Source organism: Melitaea cinxia, chromosome 22 (assembly GCF_905220565.1).
Source record: "Melitaea cinxia chromosome 22, ilMelCinx1.1, whole genome shotgun sequence".
NCBI classification, from domain to species: domain Eukaryota; kingdom Metazoa; phylum Arthropoda; class Insecta; order Lepidoptera; family Nymphalidae; genus Melitaea; species Melitaea cinxia.
In genome coordinates this window covers 1119091-1139438 of record NC_059415.1, presented here as the reverse complement: position 1 = coordinate 1139438, position 20348 = coordinate 1119091, and the positions used below count along the sequence as shown (strand labels likewise).

Here is a 20348-nt window from a genome sequence, read left to right as displayed (position 1 = left end):
CCAAAATTAATTTAGAAGGTTTTCATTTTGTTATTAGGTATTATTAAATTTTGTAAGCTGGTAGCACTACGTTGACAGTCAATCTGTCAAGTGTCATGTAAATGGTTTAGTTTTAGCTGCGCCGGCGCAGCGTTTAGTTCGTATTTAGTTATGAAAATCTTGTAAACTGGTTTTTAAGGTAAGACAATATGTAATTTAATATTTCTGGTAATAGGTAAAGGTAATTATGCTAGTATTATGTATTTGCTTCTAATTCCATAGTTTTTGCTGATTTTAAACAAGTTATATTCTTTAATATAAAATAAATTGAGTATAATTATAAACGATAATTTCGAAGTTACTTGATAGTAGTTCATACAGATATGACTCTTAATGTTCTGATTTGAAGCTGTGATAAACATTGAGGTGCTTATAATTATTAATTCTTTTTTTTTTTCTTAAGTGACTAGTATAAAATTATATTTTTTTATTTGCGTTTATTTTGTACCTAATATTTAGATATTTACCCGGGTCTACCAGTTTCTCTAATTATATAAAGACGTAAAACATATTTTTAATGATTATTTTTTATTAATTTGAATTTTACGATATAATAACTACTTGCAGAAATACTCTTGTTATACTTTTATTTTATTAAGAACCATTAGTTTCTTTTGAATATATAAAAAATTCATCATCGGATCATCACCATTATACGTGACCTATGTACACTTAAAAAGGTCAACTTGGCTTTGAAACAAGGATACGGATATTTCTGCGGTTTCCTTGATTTTTTTTCCTTATTTTTGGAATTATGTTCCGATTTGATAAATTTGCAAACACCTCTACAAATAGCACTACTTTATTAAAAAATTAAAGGTTATTAATTCACATTTGACGGTGAAATTGCGTCGTAAAAAAAAACCTAAAACAACAGAAATTTTTAGTCTGATAGAAACGTTAAAGTCTGATAAAGACGTTGGTCCCGTCTTTTTATATTCTCTCGGGCATGACGAGAAGACTAACGTTACATTCATGTTTTTAGAAGTTCAGTTTTGTTTACATAAGTTTAAAATTAATATTAATTAAGGCCATTTCACCAGTTGTGGATAATATTCTTTGAAGGATGATCATATCCAACAGATAAAAGCTTTTGGTTATTCGTTTTCACCAACGAATTTCACTGTACATCATTAATTAACAAAAGTAAGTTATTTGTAGGATAACTATATCCACAACTTGTGAACTGGTTAATCTATATAAATAAAAATGCATGGGTGAAATATATGTACGCGCTAACTTCCAAACGTCTACACTGAATTGGATATATAATTATTTTTTTGTTATTTTATTCGCGTTGTTCTTTATTGCCAGGACAAGGTTTTTATAAAAAAAAAATGTCGCTACAGATAATTAAAAATAAAATCAGCGATTGACAGATTACAAAAATATTGCAGTATGAACTTCTACATAAAACTATGATAACTAAGCCATACGAGCCGAGTACAAACACTTGGAACACAACGAAATATTTATTCAAATGTTAGTTTCTGCTCTAAATGTTTGTTTGATACTCGTTTAGACATAGAATCAAGCCCACGACCTTCACATAGACTAAATTATAATTCATTATGCATACATATGGTACCCGCAAATTTACGAAGCGTAAGATTACCAGTTTGAATCAATTTTTAACATCATCACTTTTATAATAACGTGCACTGACTTGTATCCGAGACTAAACCATTAAGACGAAAGGATACCGGCTTTTTCTCCATATAAACGTAGTCGACTGTTTCCTGTCTGAATAATGACACTAGATAAAATATTTTTGTAACATAAAACCATTACAGTCTTGCCTTTTTTTTCATATTCTTATTATCATAGGGAGTAGGAGTCCTCAAAAACTAAAATAAAACCTAATTTTTTTACATTTTGACTCATTAAAAAAATTTCGCATATTTACAAAAAAGGGGCATAGCTGAAGGTTTTTTTAGTAACATAAAAAAAATTGTCGTGTTTTTGGGAGGAAACAGTCTACTGACGAATACGAATATTAATTTGGTCAATATATCTATCTAAAACGATCTGAGCTGCAGTTCTCCCTTTCTTGGTTCGGGGCGTAGCGGCGGCATACAGCCAGATTGGAACATTTTATTCAAATAGGTACCTATATTTCAAGTCTTTCAGGAACCCTTTCCTCTTAAAGCGTAACGTGTAAGAAAACCAACGATAAGTGCTTTACATGTATTCAAATAAATATTACTAAGAAACTTGTTTAAAATGTTTGTACAATTTACGCTAACCTGCTGTGATGAAATAAATAAATAAATTTCATGTGTCATTAATAAATTTCATCAGTCCAGGATGTCATTACCTACAGAATAGAGACTAAACAATCCCATAAGACAAAGTACACTGTATTCATATCTGCTTATCTATTTGACTCTTTGAATCTCTCGCTTCTGTGCAATGGTTATTGCATACAATATATCAGGATTATTTCTTTAAAAGCCACTGATAATACTAAATAATCCATTTCACTGTAGCCTACCGCAGTCCACTGCTGTACATAGGCCTCCACAAGTTCACGCTAAAAATGGCAAAACTCGTGTGTTGCCCATAGTCACCACGTTGGGCAGGCGGGTTGGAGACCGCAAGCCTGACTCTCGCACCGAAGACGCTGCTGCCCGTCTTTGGCCTGTGTATTTCAAAGCCAGCAGTTGGATGGTTATCCCACCATCGGTCGACTTTTTTCCAAGGTGATAGTGGAACTGCGTTATCCCTTAGTCGCCCCTTACGACATTCACGTGAAGAGAGGGGTGGCTATATTATTTACTGTCCTAGCCACAGCGGATTATACAAAATAATAATACTAAAGACTAATAGTAACCACTTTATTTTACAGATGGGGAAGCTAGCAGTTTTTGTAGTCTTGGTTGCTATCATAGGTACAGCCACATGGTTTGCTCTGCCATCTATCTTACCAGCATCTCCTCCAAAACTTGATCCCAATGAATGGTGGGGACCTAGTGATTTGAAGGGAAAAGTGGACGCCAGCATCAAACCATTTCAAGTCAAATTTACTGATGAGGTGTGTACTTGGATAAAATTTACAGCACATTGCAAGACCTTATCTATCTCTTCTATTGTATAGTTGATGTATCAATATACGCGCGAAAGTTAATAAAGATTTATGTATCGGAGCATATTTCTAGAGCCGTCCGTTTCCGTCGGGTAATAAATAGTAAATAAACGCTTCACACTCAACGGACCCCAATAGGATTTTTTCCTGTGTCTGCAGACGTCAATAGTTTACAGTAATCGCTTACCGTCAGGTAAGCCGTAGGCTTGCTTGCCGACCTAGTTGTAAAAAAAAGAATATTTATCTATTACTACAAGGTTTATACACCAAATTTGAACAAAAATTTGATTTTATTCTACCTCAGACGACCGCTACGGTGTAATGGCGCGTGTGCCGTGTCGGCGGCGCCTAAACACTAACGGTCGCGGGTTCGATTCCCACTCGGAGTGGATATTTGTGTTTATACAAATATTTATTTCGAGTCTGATTGTTAGTTGTGGTTCTCCCCACCGTGCCTCGGAGAGCACGTTAAGCTGTCGGTCCCGGTTGTTATAATGTACACCTCATAGCTATCGTTACGATATTACAGGCTGAATGCTACCTCAGATAAGTTTTATACCAATGTCGCATAAAAATCTCTTGTCAAATGTCTTCAATGGACTGACCCTATCTGTTTTTTTTTCTCTTAGTAACATTTAATACAAATATTTAAACATTATCTATTTTTGTCCCAGTTATCTGCACTCAGTTACAAATCTTTACTCACCTCTAATTGACTTTCATATAAACATAATAAACTACACTTATATTACATTTAAACAATTCAGATAATTATTATTTTTTTTTTAGATTAATTCAGAATCATTATTTTCGATTTAATTAGATTTTTATTTTAGGGGTTTGATTGCGTATAACATAAATAACTTTTCTAGTGTTTACGGGAATTCTGTATGATAATATAGGAAATTAGTTCGAATTACTGAAAAAACCTAAAAACGTCTTGAGAACCCTAAGAGAAGACGTTTATGGCGCGTTTGTTCCAAGAAGCGTGAATGAGAGCGAGCTTTGGGAGCAGTCTGGTAGTTCTAGCGCACGAAAGGTGATACATTAATATGATACAAAAGTTCTTGAATTGCCTACTTTAGTTCCTTTGTGTAAATATTATATACTAGCTTCATCGTCCACGTGGAACAGTTTCTTTGGGCTAGCTTGGGAAGCTCTCAAAAGGAATAAAACTCCGATTATGAAATATTCTTCATTTGTGCTCCGCTTCAATTAGGCTTAGCGTGATGACATATATAGCCTATACCTATTTATATTTTCAGATGATAAGAGACCTCAAGACACGCTTACAAAAACACAAGAATTTTGTACCGCCCTTAGAAGATGTTGGTTTTGAATATGGCTTCAACACGAAACAAATGGACGCGTGGATCAAATACTGGTCTGACGAATACAAATTTGCAGAAAGAGAGAAGTTCTTTAATCAGTTCCCTCAATATAAGACCAACATACAAGGTCTGGACATACATTTCATCAGAGTTAAGCCCCAGGTAAGTTAATGTGAACAGTATTTGTAAACATAATTTGAAATTAACTTCATATGACATCAGCAGGAAATTTCCTGCGTAAAATATGGAGCACACCTCGGGTAGTACCTTGACCTTACAGAAGATCACAGCTAAATAAATCTGTTATCAAGCAGTGTTGTGTTCCTGCTAGGGAGTAAGGTGACCAGAGCTCCTGGGGGGATTGGGAATAGGGTCGGCAACGCGCTTGCGATGCTTCTGGTGTTGCAGGCGTCTATAAACTACGGTAATCGCTTAAGCTCATAAATATATAATTTTCATTATTCTCGAAGAAAAAAATTCTGACTTGAATTTACATCGACAAGTATAGTACAATCGAAACTACTCATTATATTTCAAATCTCAAATCCAAATGGAACAAGCACTAGCGTTCGAATAAAAAAAGAATTATCAAAATCTGTGCGCCTCGTAAAAAGATATACATAAAAAATACAGTCAAATTGAGAACCTCCTTCTTTTTAAAAGCCTGTTATATAGTTCCTTCTTAATATACAAGAGTTACAATTGCTTAAAAATGAATCTTCTAATTTTATATTTTTTTATTTGGAGTAAAGTTTTTAATTTATACTATTATATTAAAAATATCGCATCCCTTGTCAAAACCAATGAAAATTTAAATAAGGATTTTTTTGTCGCGATATTCAAAGGTCAACCAGTTATAGAATTTTATACTCGTGTTAGTTGATTACAATAGCACTTTGCATAAGATTCTGTTAATGAACTATAGACCTTGCTATTAAAATTTTCCGATATTTACAACGTGTGGATATTATTATTATGTCAACGCACACAATATTTGCACACATGTTTCCATTTGTCGAAAAAACTATTATGTATTTCTACATAAACTATTTTAAAATACTTCAAGAACGTTGTTTTTATTTATATTCGATTAATTTGATTTCATATTTGTTATCATCGCACACATTTTTAACTAGGTATATTCCAAGTATATTTAAAATAAAGAAAAACAAATTTTAAAATGATATTCACTCGCGAGATTAATTTCCAGGTTAAACCCGGTGTCACTGTTGTTCCTATTCTCCTCATGCACGGCTGGCCAGGTTCAGTGAGAGAATTCTACGAAGCCATACCTTTACTCACTAAACAGGCTTCTGGATACGACTTTGCCTTTGAAGTAGTCGTTCCAAGCTTGCCGGGCTATGGTTTTTCTGATGTGAGTATAATACTTTGACTGGATTAAAATTGCCTAATTTTATTGTTGGGACGATTTTATACCTTATCCAAATTCGTTTATTGCATACGAACCAAGAGTACTTCGAAATATATCTTTACTTTCGTGTAAAAAATAAGTTGCTAAAATCTTATAATGACATTAACATTTTTTTAAAATAGCCAATCATTCAAAGTTAATTAGCCAATCAACATAAAAAAGACCAATGTGCCTGAAATGGGACACCAAAAACATAATTATTTTTTATATGTTGGATAAATAATTGAGTTTGCTCGCAAACGAAAAAAAAAACAACTTCAATTATATCGACAAGTAATACAACGTAAAAAGACGAAAAAAATTAACAAACGCACTTGTCGTAACTACGATTTTCGAGGGTTTCCCTCGATTTTTCTCGGATCCCATCATCAGATCCTGGTTTCCTTATCACGGTACCGCACTTGGGATATCTCATTTCCAACAAAAAAGAATTATCAAAATCAGTTTATATATGACGAAGTTATCCTCGAACATACATAATATATCGACGATGGAAAGGCAAAATGTATTATCCGCCATCTAGTAAAATGTTCAAGAGAGACGATTAAAGTTTTAAAAACTTCATAACTCTTAAAGTATTGGAGATATCTCTATGAAATTAAGTGAAATAGTAATAAAATTTATTACAAATGTATACATTTAATAAAAAATAACGTATGTCCAATATTTGTATTATTTTATGGAGTTAATACAAAATACCATAAAATCTCAGATAGGTAAAATTAGTTTATATCCAAATATTAGATCCATAAAATGTGAAGCAAAGTGTTTTATATTCAGAATATAATTTAATATTTTCAAGTAAATTGTTTTATATCCAAATAAATGTGATATTGCTATCGCGTAAAATGACTTAAAAACAAATCCAATCATGACCAGAGAGAGGTAAACACTTTTATGTAACATTTTCATATCTATGCGAACCTGGTAAAACAGTTGTACAGACATCAGTGTATTCGAACAAAGAGGGTCAAGTAGCTTAACCATACACTTAACTACCATTTAAGCCACAAACCAAACTTTAAAACAAAACAAAAAAAAATGAAAAATAAATGTTTAACTCCAATATATTTATCATGAAGTTACAATTAAAAAACTGAATTAAACTTTCATATTGACGTTTACAAACATACTATATATATAACATATAATTATATTATTAAACTTAAATTAATACTTGATAAAAAAAAATAAGCTACAATGTGTTCTTTGTACAGTTTTAATATTTTCAGTATTTTTAAAAGATTTACAAAAAATAACTCAAAATCTTAACACCTAACTATTAAAAAACTTTTCAGTCCACCATAACGAGTGGTTTAATGAAACTTCTTAGGTAATACTCAGTTATCATCTATCTCAACATTAGGAATGTCTTCAAAATCTGAGTCTGGTAGAACATCTACCTTACTGGCGGAGGTACGAAGATTCAAATACTCACTATGATATCTTTGAGGAATGACAAATGGTCAGTTTAAATGCAGATTTTATTTGTAAAAAAAAAACCAAGTAAATTTGTTTTATTGTATTAAAATAGATTCTAGAAAGAACAGAAAAACGACTCAACGCATAATGTTACCTTATTTTGGATAGGTAAAATGTATTATCTTGGAAACAATGGCATTTTAGAGTAGAGTAAAATGTATTTAACTTACAATGACTAACATTTAAAACAGAGTAAAATGTTTTAATTCTACTGATCAAGAAAAGTCAAGTTGGGTATAATGTATCAATTACAAAAATGATAATATTATAATTTTGTAAATTGTTTAAACATTTAAATCTGGTTAAAGTCAAGCAAGGCAAAGTAGCATAAGATAAAATTTTTAGTCATGAGGTGTTTTAATGACAAAATCCACTATTTACTATAGAGTTAAAACACGAGAAAATATGAAAAACTTCAAAATCACTGGTGTATTAACGACCATAAAAGTCGTCAGATCGAGCTGAAACCAGGACCATTCGAAAGAGTTCATTCTCCCGATTCCAACGGTATATATAACTCGATATAGCCAAAAATGGCGGTTAATACATTATGCCTTTCCACCATCGATATACATAATTAAATATACATAATAAATATTCTTTTGCAGCTTGGGTGGCTTTTTGTACAACAAAATCAATAGATTTCTGCCTATATACAACCTCACTAAAAATAGGTGTAAACGGAAATTAACTGACTGGTTACAGAAATTGAACTATGATGACACGGAAGCGATTCTTTCTGCCCTTACTTAGAGTACTTCTAACATACTAGCACCCACACCCACACAACACACACACACACACACACACACACACACACACACACACACACACACACACACACACACACACACACACACACACACACACACACACACACACACACACACACACACACACACACACACACACACACACACACACACACACACACACACACACACACACACACACACCACCTAACCCATATCTTACCACGAATAACATAAAATATACTAACCTTAGTTAAACAAAGTTACTATCTCATATAATATTGTTTACAACAAAATTGTTAATGCCCGTATGATGAGAATTGAAATGTACTTTTTTAAGGGGTGGAGACCTGGTGTCCTGAAACACAGGCCTCGAGCCTAGCTTAGGCACCGGTCTCCCACAATATTAGTGCTCATGTTATTATGTACCTATCTAATGTCCTGTTAGCAATATTGTGGTGAGAAAATAAATAAATCTTATTATTATTATTATAAATTCAGACATTATGTACATCTATAGGCTGCAGTACGCCCAGGTCTCGGCGTTACACAAGTAGCAGTAATATTCAAGAATCTAATGAATAGACTGGGGCACAAGAAGTTTTACATCCAAGGAGGCGACTGGGGCTCGGTCATCGGTAGCAGCATGGCTACCTTGTTCCAGAATGAAGTATTAGGATTTCATTCCAATATGTTATTTGTACAGGTAATTAGATTTCACACAAGTTTTACCTCGAACGACAAATTATATTACCATAAAATAATAAAACTTACGGCTCCTGCTCCTTGATCGTATACCTTATTGGGTCGATAATACGTCCAAATTTTAATTTTTGGTAATTTTAAAGAAGTTAAGCCACGTTGGCGCTGCGTTTACAGCCACGGATTGTACCTGTTGCGCTGGCGGTTGCGGGTTCGATCCCCGCACATGATAAACATTTGTATTGGTCATACAGGTATTTGCCGTGGTCTGGGTGTTTGTGCAGTCCTTGTGGGTCTCCCCACCGTGCCTCGGAGAGCACGTTAAGCCGTCGGTCCCGGTTGTTATCATGTACACCTGATAGCGATCGTTACTCATAGTAGGGAATATATCCGCCAACCCGCATTGAAGCAGCGTGGTGGATTAAGCTCTGATTCTTCTCCTACATGAGGAAAGAGGCCTATACCCAGTAGTGGGATATTACAGGCTGAAGCGAAAGAAGTACCACTTATATTTTTCAAATACTATAGTAGTAAAATTATTTTGGTTTCAGAACAACTGTTCAACTTTAAGAACCATACTCGGCGCTCTCTTCCCGTCACTCATAGTCGAACCGCACCTGGCCGACAGAATGTATCCTCTGTCGAAATACTTCGCTTACCTAATGGAAGAATTTGGATACTTTCATATACAAGCCACTAAACCCGATACCGTTGGTAAGACTTTGAAATTTTTATCTTGGGTGTCAAATTATTTAATATTAACCCAGAGTAAACTGAATATTTTGTCTTCTACATATGTTGGTGGAATAAAATCGTCAAATTTATAGCTTTTAACCTCTCCAGCTCAACTTATATATTTTGTAAATTTCCAGGTGTAGCCTTATCGGATTCTCCTTCTGGTCTTCTGTCTTACATCTTGGAGAAGTTTTCAACATGGACTAACTTCGACAATCGCGCCTTACCTGATGGAGGATTGTCCTCTCGCTTCAGCAAGGACCAACTCCTAGACAACCTCATGGTCTACTGGTCGACCAACTCCATAACAACTTCTATGAGACTCTACGCTGAAACTATGAGCAATAAAAACCGAGCCTTGGGCATAGATACGTATGTTAAACAATTTCAATAGAGATTTAAATTAAAAAAAAATACAACGAACAATTTTAATAGATTAAAAAAAAATTGCAACATGTTGTGTTTTGAAAGTTTCCTCTTAACGACATACCTAAAAACGTCGTGCTTCTGTGCGATATTAATGATATGTTCATGGTTAAAGAATGTTCGTAATTGCAAAATGTACATTGATAAGTAACATACATTTACGGATATTTTTAGCTGTGTGGCTACGGTAATAAAGAATAGAGCCACCCCCTCTCTTCCCGTGGGTGTTAAGAGTGGGGTTTAAGAGTCCCCTCTTAACGGACTAAGGGATAACAGTTCCACTACCACCTTGGAACTTAAAAAGCCGACCGATGGTGGGATAACCATCCAACTGCTGGCTTTGAAATACACAGGCCGAAGACGGGCAGCAGCGTCTTCGGTGCGACAAAGCCAGTACTGCGGTCACCAACCCGCCTGCCCAGCGTGGTGACTATGGGCAACACACATGAGTTCACGCTATTTTTGGCGCGAACTTGTGGAGGCCTATGTCCAGCAGTGGACCTTTATAGTTTTACTTCAGTTTAACTTAGGATTGTGACTGATGTGAACAAGAGATTAAATACGCTATTGCATGCTCTGTTTGTGTACATGTTTTTTACATTACACTTTACTAATTGTAAAGATACCCTTGACTTTGCCATAACAATAAATTATATTGTCTTCTCATTTGTCAGATTATCCACATCAGTACCAACGTGGGCGCTTCAAGGTAAGAACGAACTGTTCTACCAACCACCCAATATCCTGAAGACAAAGTATCCCAACCTTCAGGGCGTCACAGTACTAGACGAAGGGGGACATTTCATAGCATTTGAACTGCCGCAAGTTTTCGCTGATGATGTCTTCAAATCTGTCAAAATCTTCAGAGAGTGGCACAAGACAAAGACTGAACTGTGAAGTTATTTAGTTTGTTTAAATATATTTTATATTGTTGAGGTTGATAGGTTTGGTTTTTGAAGTTATTGTCAGTTAAATCATTAAAATTGTTGTATTTTAAGATATATTTTTTAAAAAAGTTTTGTATAATATAAGCCTAATCAAATAGTGTGTTATTTATTTTTATTTTTATATGATTGAAATTTTCGTATAGAAAACATTCTGATTCGTCTCTAATCCTAAAATCATCAGTAAAAAAATTGTGAGGTAAAAAAAAATTAAAAATTGAAATCGAATTGTGAACCTCCTTTTTGGCAGTCGATTAAAAAGTTATTTTAAAATAATGTAAGTATGATACAGATAGATGGTTATAAAGAACGGAGTAATGTTACTTATTGAGCTTAGGGATACCAGGGTGTATCTTGTACAAAATCTGAAGCGGCATGGGTATGGCATGGTGGGCAGTGTGTGGCGTACAGGGCGTAGGCCCTCTGTACACGGGGAACTACCATGCAGAAGATCACCGCAAAATAATACGGCCCTCAAGTAGAGTATTGTTCCTGTGATGAGTAAGGTGGTCAAAGCTCCTGGGGCGGATCGGAGATAAGGATAGGGTCAGCAACGCGCTTGCGATGCTTCCGATTTTACAGATGTTTATATTGGCTACGGTAACCACTGACTATCAGGTGAGCTGAACGCCTGATTGCCAATCTAGTATGTAGTATATAAAGTTTTTAGATTGCATGGTTGCTCTATATATGTATTGTTATTAACCGTCTGAATTAAGTTAAAAAAAGAGAGGTAGAAATTATTATCTTAAGAATGCTATCTTTAGTAGACACTAGCGTGGACAAGCGTGTAGTTGCGCGCACAACAGCCTCATATCTTGAGATCGCTTCCCGGTTGCATGAGCCGTGTCAATACACCGATTGTATCTCCGTAAAATATCCTTTAAAATAACCGCATCCATCATCAATGCCAGCAAACATACATATAGAGCAATGGTCACTGACAGTGGTATTGCACACGGCGTTTCCGATAGCGTCGGATATCCGGAACACAACACCTGGTAAACCCAATCATTACATATAATAAAAATGTAACAGATCGCTGTATGTACATGAAAGATACGTGAGAAAAAATATTATTAGGACCTTTAAAAACGCAAATAGAACCCAAAACAATGATTGTTAGAATTTTTGTCTGTTTGTCTCTGCGTTTGTACACACTATTACTACTATATTGTGGCAAGCTTAGCTTAACATTTAGTGTATGTTTCATGTCAATCGGTTCATAAATAAAAAAGTTATGCCAATTTAAAGAATCGCGTTGAACATGTAAAGTCACTATTACACGCGGACGAAGTCGCGAGCACAGCTAGTTTGAAATATAAATCATATATAATAAGACTTTTGTATTTTATTTAAAAAAAAGAATAGGTAGTTTATAAAATAAACATATTAAATATATTAATATAATAATTAGAACTAGAAATAAAAAACAATTTAAATGTCTTGAAACTTTTATTAATATCAAATTATATATGAATAACAAATTTATGACTAGTATCACAATAACAGCCTCCGATGATGAAGTGATATAAAAATATACAAAAATATTTCGATATTTTTTGCTTTGAATCAACTTACAAACTAACATTTTTAATATTTATCATACAACGATATTTCTATGACAAACGAAGAATAATTAGCGTTATTTATATAACTTTAATATCACATACATATACCTACTTGTAACATACTAACTTTGAAAAATTGACAAATTTTCCACGGAAATTTTTTGATGTAAAAAAAATTAATACCGGAAAAAACTCTGTCATTCAATTATATCAATAAAATATTGCTATCAAGATTGTGTTATACTATGATTATGGCTTAAACAAACTTTAACAACTACTTACATAAGTTTTATTAAATATTTCTCATACACGGAAATTGAGAAGATTGAGATGAACAATTAAATCTTAATCTAAAGACGAACATTTAGCTACCATAATTATTTTCTATCCCTAACCAGTTCGAGAGTTTCGGTGCCCTAAATTAATAATCAATGAATCCCTAAAATTGTTGTGAAATGTTCATTTGTCTATAAAAATATTATAGATCAATGTGAAGGTTTCCTTAACACGTTTTCTAAAACTATAATACTGTGACGTTTATATCAGAACGCACCCATTAAAATAGCAGCAACACAGTCGCCCGCCTAAACCGCTGTCAATAACAAGTCAATAAAGATTTTAGAACATTAAGTAATATTTGTTGGTACGTAAATGTTATTAGGGATCGTTGAATTGTGGCTACTTATTGTTTAGGGCTACGCTATTTAAAGTGTGTTCTGAATTTCTTTATTTTTCCAATATGAAAAAACACAACCAGCGTCCATAGAGTTGCTAAATATTCATCTCTCACTTATTATTTATCATTGTATTCGATTTATCTCTAAGAGATTGTCAATTATAACAAAAACTTTTTACTTATAACAAAAAATTTATAATCACAACTACTTTTCAATACAGCTATAAATTTAACTAATTATTGATTTATTTAACTGAGTCTTATTAACAAAAAAAAAATAATACATATATCAAAATATTTATTCCTATTTAATTCGTAATGGAATTATAACAATAAATCAAATGCAGCGATTGCGATAATTAGCAATCAGTAAGCAATAACATACAATTGCAGATTGTTAAAATAATACAACTAATGCCTATCTACTAAATAAATGTTCAATTAATTATAATGAAGTGTTCAAGTGTAGAGTTAAATGTTATGTAACTAACAATAAATTGGTCGAAATTTCGCGCGGTTAAGAAGTAAGTTTATTATATACCTAAATTTTTATGTAGGTACCTATAGTTCATCCTAGTTTTTGTGAAATATTTACGGTCGTCTTTTCAGTCATTGTCTTTGGGTTTTAAGTAAGTTATTTTTGGGTATTAGGTCTTTGGGGAAGCAATGTAATGACGTATCATGCATATGTAGGTATATATTACATCTTATATGTAAAACCATGTAGGAACCCAAAACAAAAATTATAGATATATTTATACCTTACCAATGATAGAATATCTATGTATATTTTATACAAATTAAAAACAAAACGTAGTAAAGTTTAGTTGTTTCACATGATTGTATGAGGAAAATATTTCCGTGTAATCCAGGTCTCAGAAATTCTTAACAATTTACCATTTATAAAGATTTCATGAAATATCAAGAAAATACTTGTTGATATGATCAGTTCATTAGCTATACTTTTACATTATTTTGGTAATAATAATTCGAGCATTTAAGTAAATACATATTTAAAACAGTACAAAACTATGAATATGTATAGAGAAATTTGTCCACTTGTATTGTTAATGTCATTTTATGATTACTGTGTCAAAAAGACAGATTTAGGCTTACAAGTGGTCGCCCAGTGATCGAAATTCGACCATAATTAATTTAAATTATAAGTTTAAACATTATTAAGGTGTACAACAGTCAAAAACTATACTTCTATAATAATAACAAAAGAGTAGGTATATACGCGCGTGTGTGTCAAATACATGGCAGTGTGTGTAATTTTTTTTTATTGATTTCATGTATTTTTTATGCATTATTTAAAAAAAATATTAGCTCTAGCTTATTCTGCTCTCCTTCTATATATATAAACTATAAGTGTGCATTTAACACTCCTCCGTCCACGCAATTTTCTTAAAAAGGTTACAAAATTTTCGCTTCTCGTATTAATATATAGATAAATGCATCAGCTTTTCTCGTAGCTTAAATGCAATGGGCCGTATCCTAGTTGTAATTTTTTTAATAAATTCTGATTGCAATTAAATCTTCTGTTTAAAAATATTCTCTCAATTTTTTTTTAATACATAGCGCTGTCCCATATGTATTTTGTGCTTACATATACTTGACTAAGATTTCTTTGATATACAATATTGTAATTTATTATTTCCTTTGGTGTTACTAATTCAACTTTATATAAAAAAGAAAAACAGACTAAATGTTATCTTATAAATGTGATGAAAATACCTAAATAATTTTTTCTGTATTTAGTTATTTACATATAAACGGACCAATGGCTTTCTATCTCATTCTATCACATTTAACAAACATATGAACGAAAGAGATGATAATAAGGCACCATTAGTCATAGTTAATGATTTTTTCAGCATTTTACTAGTCCTTAACATTAATAGCAATTTATAATAATCATATCATTAATCATATGAAAATAGAAGATCAATATGCAATTAAATATAACGTAAATTATCATTTACCTAGAATTTAAACGAATCCCGTTCTCTTGGACATCTCAAGACTGCTAGCTTTCGAGAATGTTCCTAAATGTTCCAAATTTTTCGACAATGTTCCTTTCATTGGAATCCAAATGCCAAAATCAGTATTGGAACGGCAATAACACAAACAAGATACACAGATGTACGAGGCTCACATTCTGATAATATCACAAATTGTTCGTTCCATAAAGAATCGTTGTTACGCAGTGGAAGCTCCAAAACTACCTGAAAATGAAACATATTTTTGGTTATTTATTTTGTTTTTCATCAGTATTTCATCATTATCATTTCAGCTTATTGCAGTCCACTGCTTGACATAGGTATCTACAAGTTCGCGCCAAGAATGGCGTGAACTCATGTGTGTTGTCCATAGTCACCACGCTGGGCAGGCGGGTTGGTGACTCATGGAGAGGTTTCGAGACCATCAGCTTCAGTTCCAACCGTCCATAGTCTACGGTAACCGCTTACCACCAAGCCATAAGTTTGTTTGCTACTATTGCCTTACAAATAAACGAGTGAGCCTTAGACCACACGACTGAAGTAAAACTTCTTTAGCAATAGGCCTGCACCTTAGACATACAAAACGTAACTGGCTATGAGAGAAAGAGAGAAATAAAATGTGTTTTCGCACCTCTCCTTCTTGTTTCGTTCGCCTCACCCGATCACACTTATCGTAACGCTCACTTCACGCTTTTACCAGCTTACTCCACAAGTCAGGGGTGCAAAGAAGTTTTACTTCAAAAATAAGAAGTCAGAATTCATTTCTACCTTTTGGCTGGAAAATATGTCGAGTGGCAAGTCGCATCTTTCAGTACTGTTAGTACACTCTCTAAGAGCAGTCCTGGCTACGTCGTAGCGCGTCTTCTGCAAGTCGAAGCGGGCGCGAATGAAGTTCCTCTGAACCTCGTTCTCGGAGTTGAACACGAAGAAGTAGTAGCCGTTCGCTGGAACTCTTTTATTTTACAAAAATAAAATTATATTAATTAATTTTTGGCATCATACCAAAATATTTAGGGTGTACCAAAAAAATATTTAAAAATAATTTTTATACTAGAAGTGACAAAAACAAAAGAAAAAATAATTGCACGCCTCCAAGGGGGCTTTACTCTCACATAATGAAAAATAAGGAAAGCGAAATAGTGAGAAAAGAATCGATTAAATAAATATTATGTCAACATTTTGGATGTACGGATGATAGCAAAATCACTTGACAAAATAAGCGGTTTTTAACCAACTTCAAAAAAGGAGGAGGTTACTCAATTCGACCGTGTGTATAAATATAATTTACATTGTAATATAAATTTAATTTGATTGATAATTTAAATTGTATGTATAAAATAATCTACATTGTAAGAAAAATCACTTAAACCTATTTAAAGAAACGACAATTTATGTTTATTATTTATGATTCTTACTGTATTAATTATATTTTAATATTATTATCCGTTTTCATCAGCCACCATATTTTTCTAATTTAATTATTTTTCCATGTCATCTCACAATGACACTTCAAAATACTAAATTTAAATATTTAAAGAGAGGATACTCTTTATTTTATATTTTAATTAAGAGATTATATATTATTTGAATTAAGAAAGACAATAATGATTACAATATAGTCAAGAACATACCTATAAGTCAAAGCATTCGCTCTAGAAGCAGCGAGAGTTTCCTGATCCGAAGAACCAGGCTGGCATGAGGAGTGAGGAGTTAAAGGTAAGTTCAGGATAAGTCCAGCACATTCCAGCAACGCTTCCTCACTGCTACTGAACGATGACCAGAACTCGGAGTTTGACATGTCGTAGGGTGTGGTCTCATTGATTTGGTCATGATGTTCTGCAAAGCCATCTGGTTCAAGTCCCTAAAAATGTGATAAATTATTTTGTTAAGAAATTAGTTACTGATTTAATAATAAAATTATTTCATCGAAGTAACGTCTTAATTGTTTTATTTTTAATATATATTTTTCGATTAAATGCAGTAGAACAGAAAAAATATTTACTGGTAGCCTCCCCACCTTAAAAAAAAATCAGCTTCAATGTTTTTAAAAAGTATTTTAATCAGGTTTTCTTGGTTGACGGTCATCACAGAAGTAAAACACCAAAATAGTTTCCAAAGCTTAGTTTATTTAACTGACAGTCAGTCAGTCAGTAACAATGTCACATTTTTTTTAGATTTGAATTTTTTTTAATTATGTGATATATCCACAGGCTTATTATGCCCGGATGCTTTTGTTATTCCATATATTATTATTATTATTTTTAACATGCATCGGTACTTCACCGCAACTTTAGAATCTAGAAGCCTTCATAACTAGTCTTGAAATTTCTAAAAGTCGACGCGAGTCCACTGACCAAGACTATTCTACATATTGCTTTTGTATATTTTTATATAGTAATTATTTTTATCTACACTAATGTTGTAACATTCTACTTATGTTTCCAATACTTGACTTATAATTACTACTGTTATAGCGCAGACAACAAAACACTCAATTTAAGCAATTTCACATGATGGTATAATATCCACATCGATATCGTAAAATCTCATTATAACATCGCGCGCATGCGCGCAGCTGCGCTCTCATTGGTTAGATTTTAATGGCGGCAAAATCACTGTGACAATACACGTACGCGTGAATTTAATTTAATAAATTAAAAGTTAAAAATGGATAGCGACGATGATATTTGTACGCCTCCGGATATTCTAGAATTGGCAACAAAATTAACTCACAATCTTTTGCCAGAAAAATCTAGAAAATTATATGAAAATTAACATTAACTTTCAGAATTGTACCATCCAAAATTTGAACAATTATTATAAATAAACTATTGTCAGCTTTTACTCTTGTTGTTTGATTAATTGCATTAGTGAAGATAAAGTAGTGTATGCAACTGCATATAACACGGGTATTAAAACACTCGTTACTATTATGAAACTCGCTGCGCTCGTTTCATAAACTCACACTCGTGTTTTAATACCCTTCATTATATGACAGTTGCATAAACTACTATTATTATATTTACACTTATTTGCTAACTACAATATATGTACACTTATTTTCTAACTACAATATATTTACACTTATTTGCTACTTACAATGTACACTTAACCTATGTTATTGTTAGTAGTTAGGTCCTTTTTTTGTGCTTAGAAATCGTTCTATCTATTTAAATTTCTTTTTTTTTTTATTTTTATTAATATATTATATGACTAATCCTATCTTATTAAGTAAATATATAAAGCCTTATCATTATAATTACATTATTCTATTCCTATACTATTACATTTAGATTTGATTAGTGCTGTTGGTCTTATCGGCCTTGACAGCGTCGCCGGAAGGGTGGCCGGTCATGTAACACACTGAGTGTGGCCCTATTTACACTTCATTGCACATAGGTACATGACCACTCCGACGACGTTCTAAGCCGAGGTGGATCTCGCTAGGACTTTTTTTTTTTTTTTTTTAATTACGATATGGGCTTACTCTTGACCTCAGTCTAGCTCTAGAGCACAGATGAGGTCGAAGATGGAGCGAGTTCGCCCAGAAGAAGCCTGTTCACTCGCGCTTTAAACATGTTCGGGTTATATGAACTGACGGACGAGGACTGATGACTGATGATGAGGACGGGCGTTTCTCCCCGAGCCCTCCCAGAGGGCTCCTCTTCTTTCTTCGCGACCGCTGTCTATAGTACCCGATCCCTCACTCCGGTGACGCTGTAAAGTCCTATAGGGCCAACCATTCTCGATTCGACAACTCTCAACTCGACAACACTCGACAATTCGAAAAAAAAGTAGGTATATGTGTACGTTAAGTATTCACACAAGCTTCTTCACCAGTCGGGCTGCTCCAAATTTTTAGCATGATATTTCTTGTTATGTCGTATCGTAACATAAAATAAATATGCCTTCTATGCTCAGATCAGCTTTATAAAACTTACCTCTTCAGCGGCGTAGTCTCGAGCTTCGTCGTCTTCATTCAGCTGTTTCTGTAACTCTAAACGTCCAAGCATCAGTTCTCTCTTCTGTCTTGCATCCTCTCTTGCTTCACGACGTTTTTCTGTACAATTTTCAATTATTCATTATTACGAAATTTGATTTAATTATACGTTTTAACTGACTTCAAAAAACGAGGACGTTTCTAATTTTACTGTATATTTTTTTATGTTCGTTACCTCATACCCATAACTTCGTGTACTAATTTTGATTATTCTTATTTATTTGAAAATGGTGATTGTATAACTTGTTTTTGAATTTATTTTTTATTACCTTGTCTCTGTGCCTTAGTTTTCTCCTCGTCGATAGCTTCGACAAGAATGTTACTCAGGTGATCAATTTCTTCTTCACTTCCAGTCAATGTGATTGTTTTATCTGTCATCTGAAATTAAACGGAATTTATGCTATTAGAAATCTTTCGAAATTTAAAAAAAATAAGGAATTTGTCAGCGTTCGCTAAAACTTTCAATTCCGTTCGCAATTTTTTTTTCATATACTCAATTAGAAATAAAGTAATTTTTATCTACTAAACATCTGTTTAGTAGATAAAAGACAAGTTTGTTTTTATACTAAAACATTTTAAATGTAAACTGTATCAAGTTAATATTAATAATCTAACTTAATCTGGATACAACACTAAATTATCTTTGATATCTGTACAAACATTTACACAATTTGTGGTTTGTATATTTTTATATGGTTGATGTTTTAATTATAATCCCATGACATACTTGTGTATACGCTTCAGCCTGTAATATCCCACTGCTAGGCAAAGGCCTCTCTCCATTTATGAGAATGATCAGAGATTAGCATAGGCCTGTTTCTCATGTAGGGGAAGGATCAGAGCTTAATCTACCATGCTGCTCCAATGCGGGTTGGCGGATATATTCCCTACTACGTAACGATCACTATCAGGTATCTATGATAACAACAGGAGCTTAACGTGCTTTCCGAGGCACGGTGGGGAGACCCCCAGGACTTGTGTGTGTGTTATTAGTTTTTTATTGGGATTTGTGTCTCACCTTAGTATCCTCTGTCACTCTCATACTTTCATGTAACCTCGTCAAAACTCTTTTCCCTCTATCTCCTAATGATTGTAGCTGTTTCAACACTTTTTCGTATACTTCCTTAGAACTGATTTCTTCATTGGGTTTCTGAAACTGATATCTAATTT

The 20348-nt window shown here is 33.3% G+C and overlaps 2 protein-coding genes across 2 annotated transcripts in view; one reads left to right on the top strand and one right to left on the bottom strand.

Moving 5' to 3' along the window:
- The first annotated feature begins 102 nt into the window (after positions 1-102).
- LOC123664513 (juvenile hormone epoxide hydrolase-like) lies at positions 103-11028 on the top strand. The gene is made up of 8 exons (XM_045599048.1): positions 103-178; positions 2888-3073; positions 4390-4617; positions 5666-5830; positions 8642-8827; positions 9375-9537; positions 9696-9930; positions 10659-11028. The coding sequence occupies exons 2-8, from the start codon at positions 2888-2890 to the stop codon at positions 10879-10881; spliced, it is 1386 nt and encodes a 461-aa protein (XP_045455004.1). The 5' UTR covers positions 103-178; the 3' UTR covers positions 10882-11028.
- A 3530-nt stretch (positions 11029-14558) lies between these two features.
- Positions 14559-20348, bottom strand: part of LOC123664378 — a 28146-nt gene continuing 22356 nt past the window's right edge. Inside the window, exons 9-14 of the mRNA XM_045598922.1 lie at positions 20197-20334; positions 19448-19556; positions 19120-19238; positions 16810-17039; positions 15947-16130; positions 14559-15403 (exon numbers count right to left, since the gene is read on the bottom strand). Of these exons, the coding sequence (XP_045454878.1) occupies positions 15257-15403; positions 15947-16130; positions 16810-17039; positions 19120-19238; positions 19448-19556; positions 20197-20334 (927 nt within the window). The 3' untranslated portion in view covers positions 14559-15256. The remainder of the gene's footprint in view (positions 15404-15946; positions 16131-16809; positions 17040-19119; positions 19239-19447; positions 19557-20196; positions 20335-20348) is intronic.

Excerpts from the sequence above, each read along its gene's own strand:
- LOC123664513 (XM_045599048.1), top strand. The coding sequence starts at position 2,888 with ATGGGGAAGCTAGCAGTTTTTGTAGTCTTGGTTGCTATCATAGGTACA. Across the intron at positions 3,074-4,389 it reads AAGTCAAATTTACTGATGAG|ATGATAAGAGACCTCAAGAC; the intron begins GTGTGTACTTGG and ends TTATATTTTCAG. Across the intron at positions 8,828-9,374 it reads CCAATATGTTATTTGTACAG|AACAACTGTTCAACTTTAAG; the intron begins GTAATTAGATTT and ends TTTTGGTTTCAG.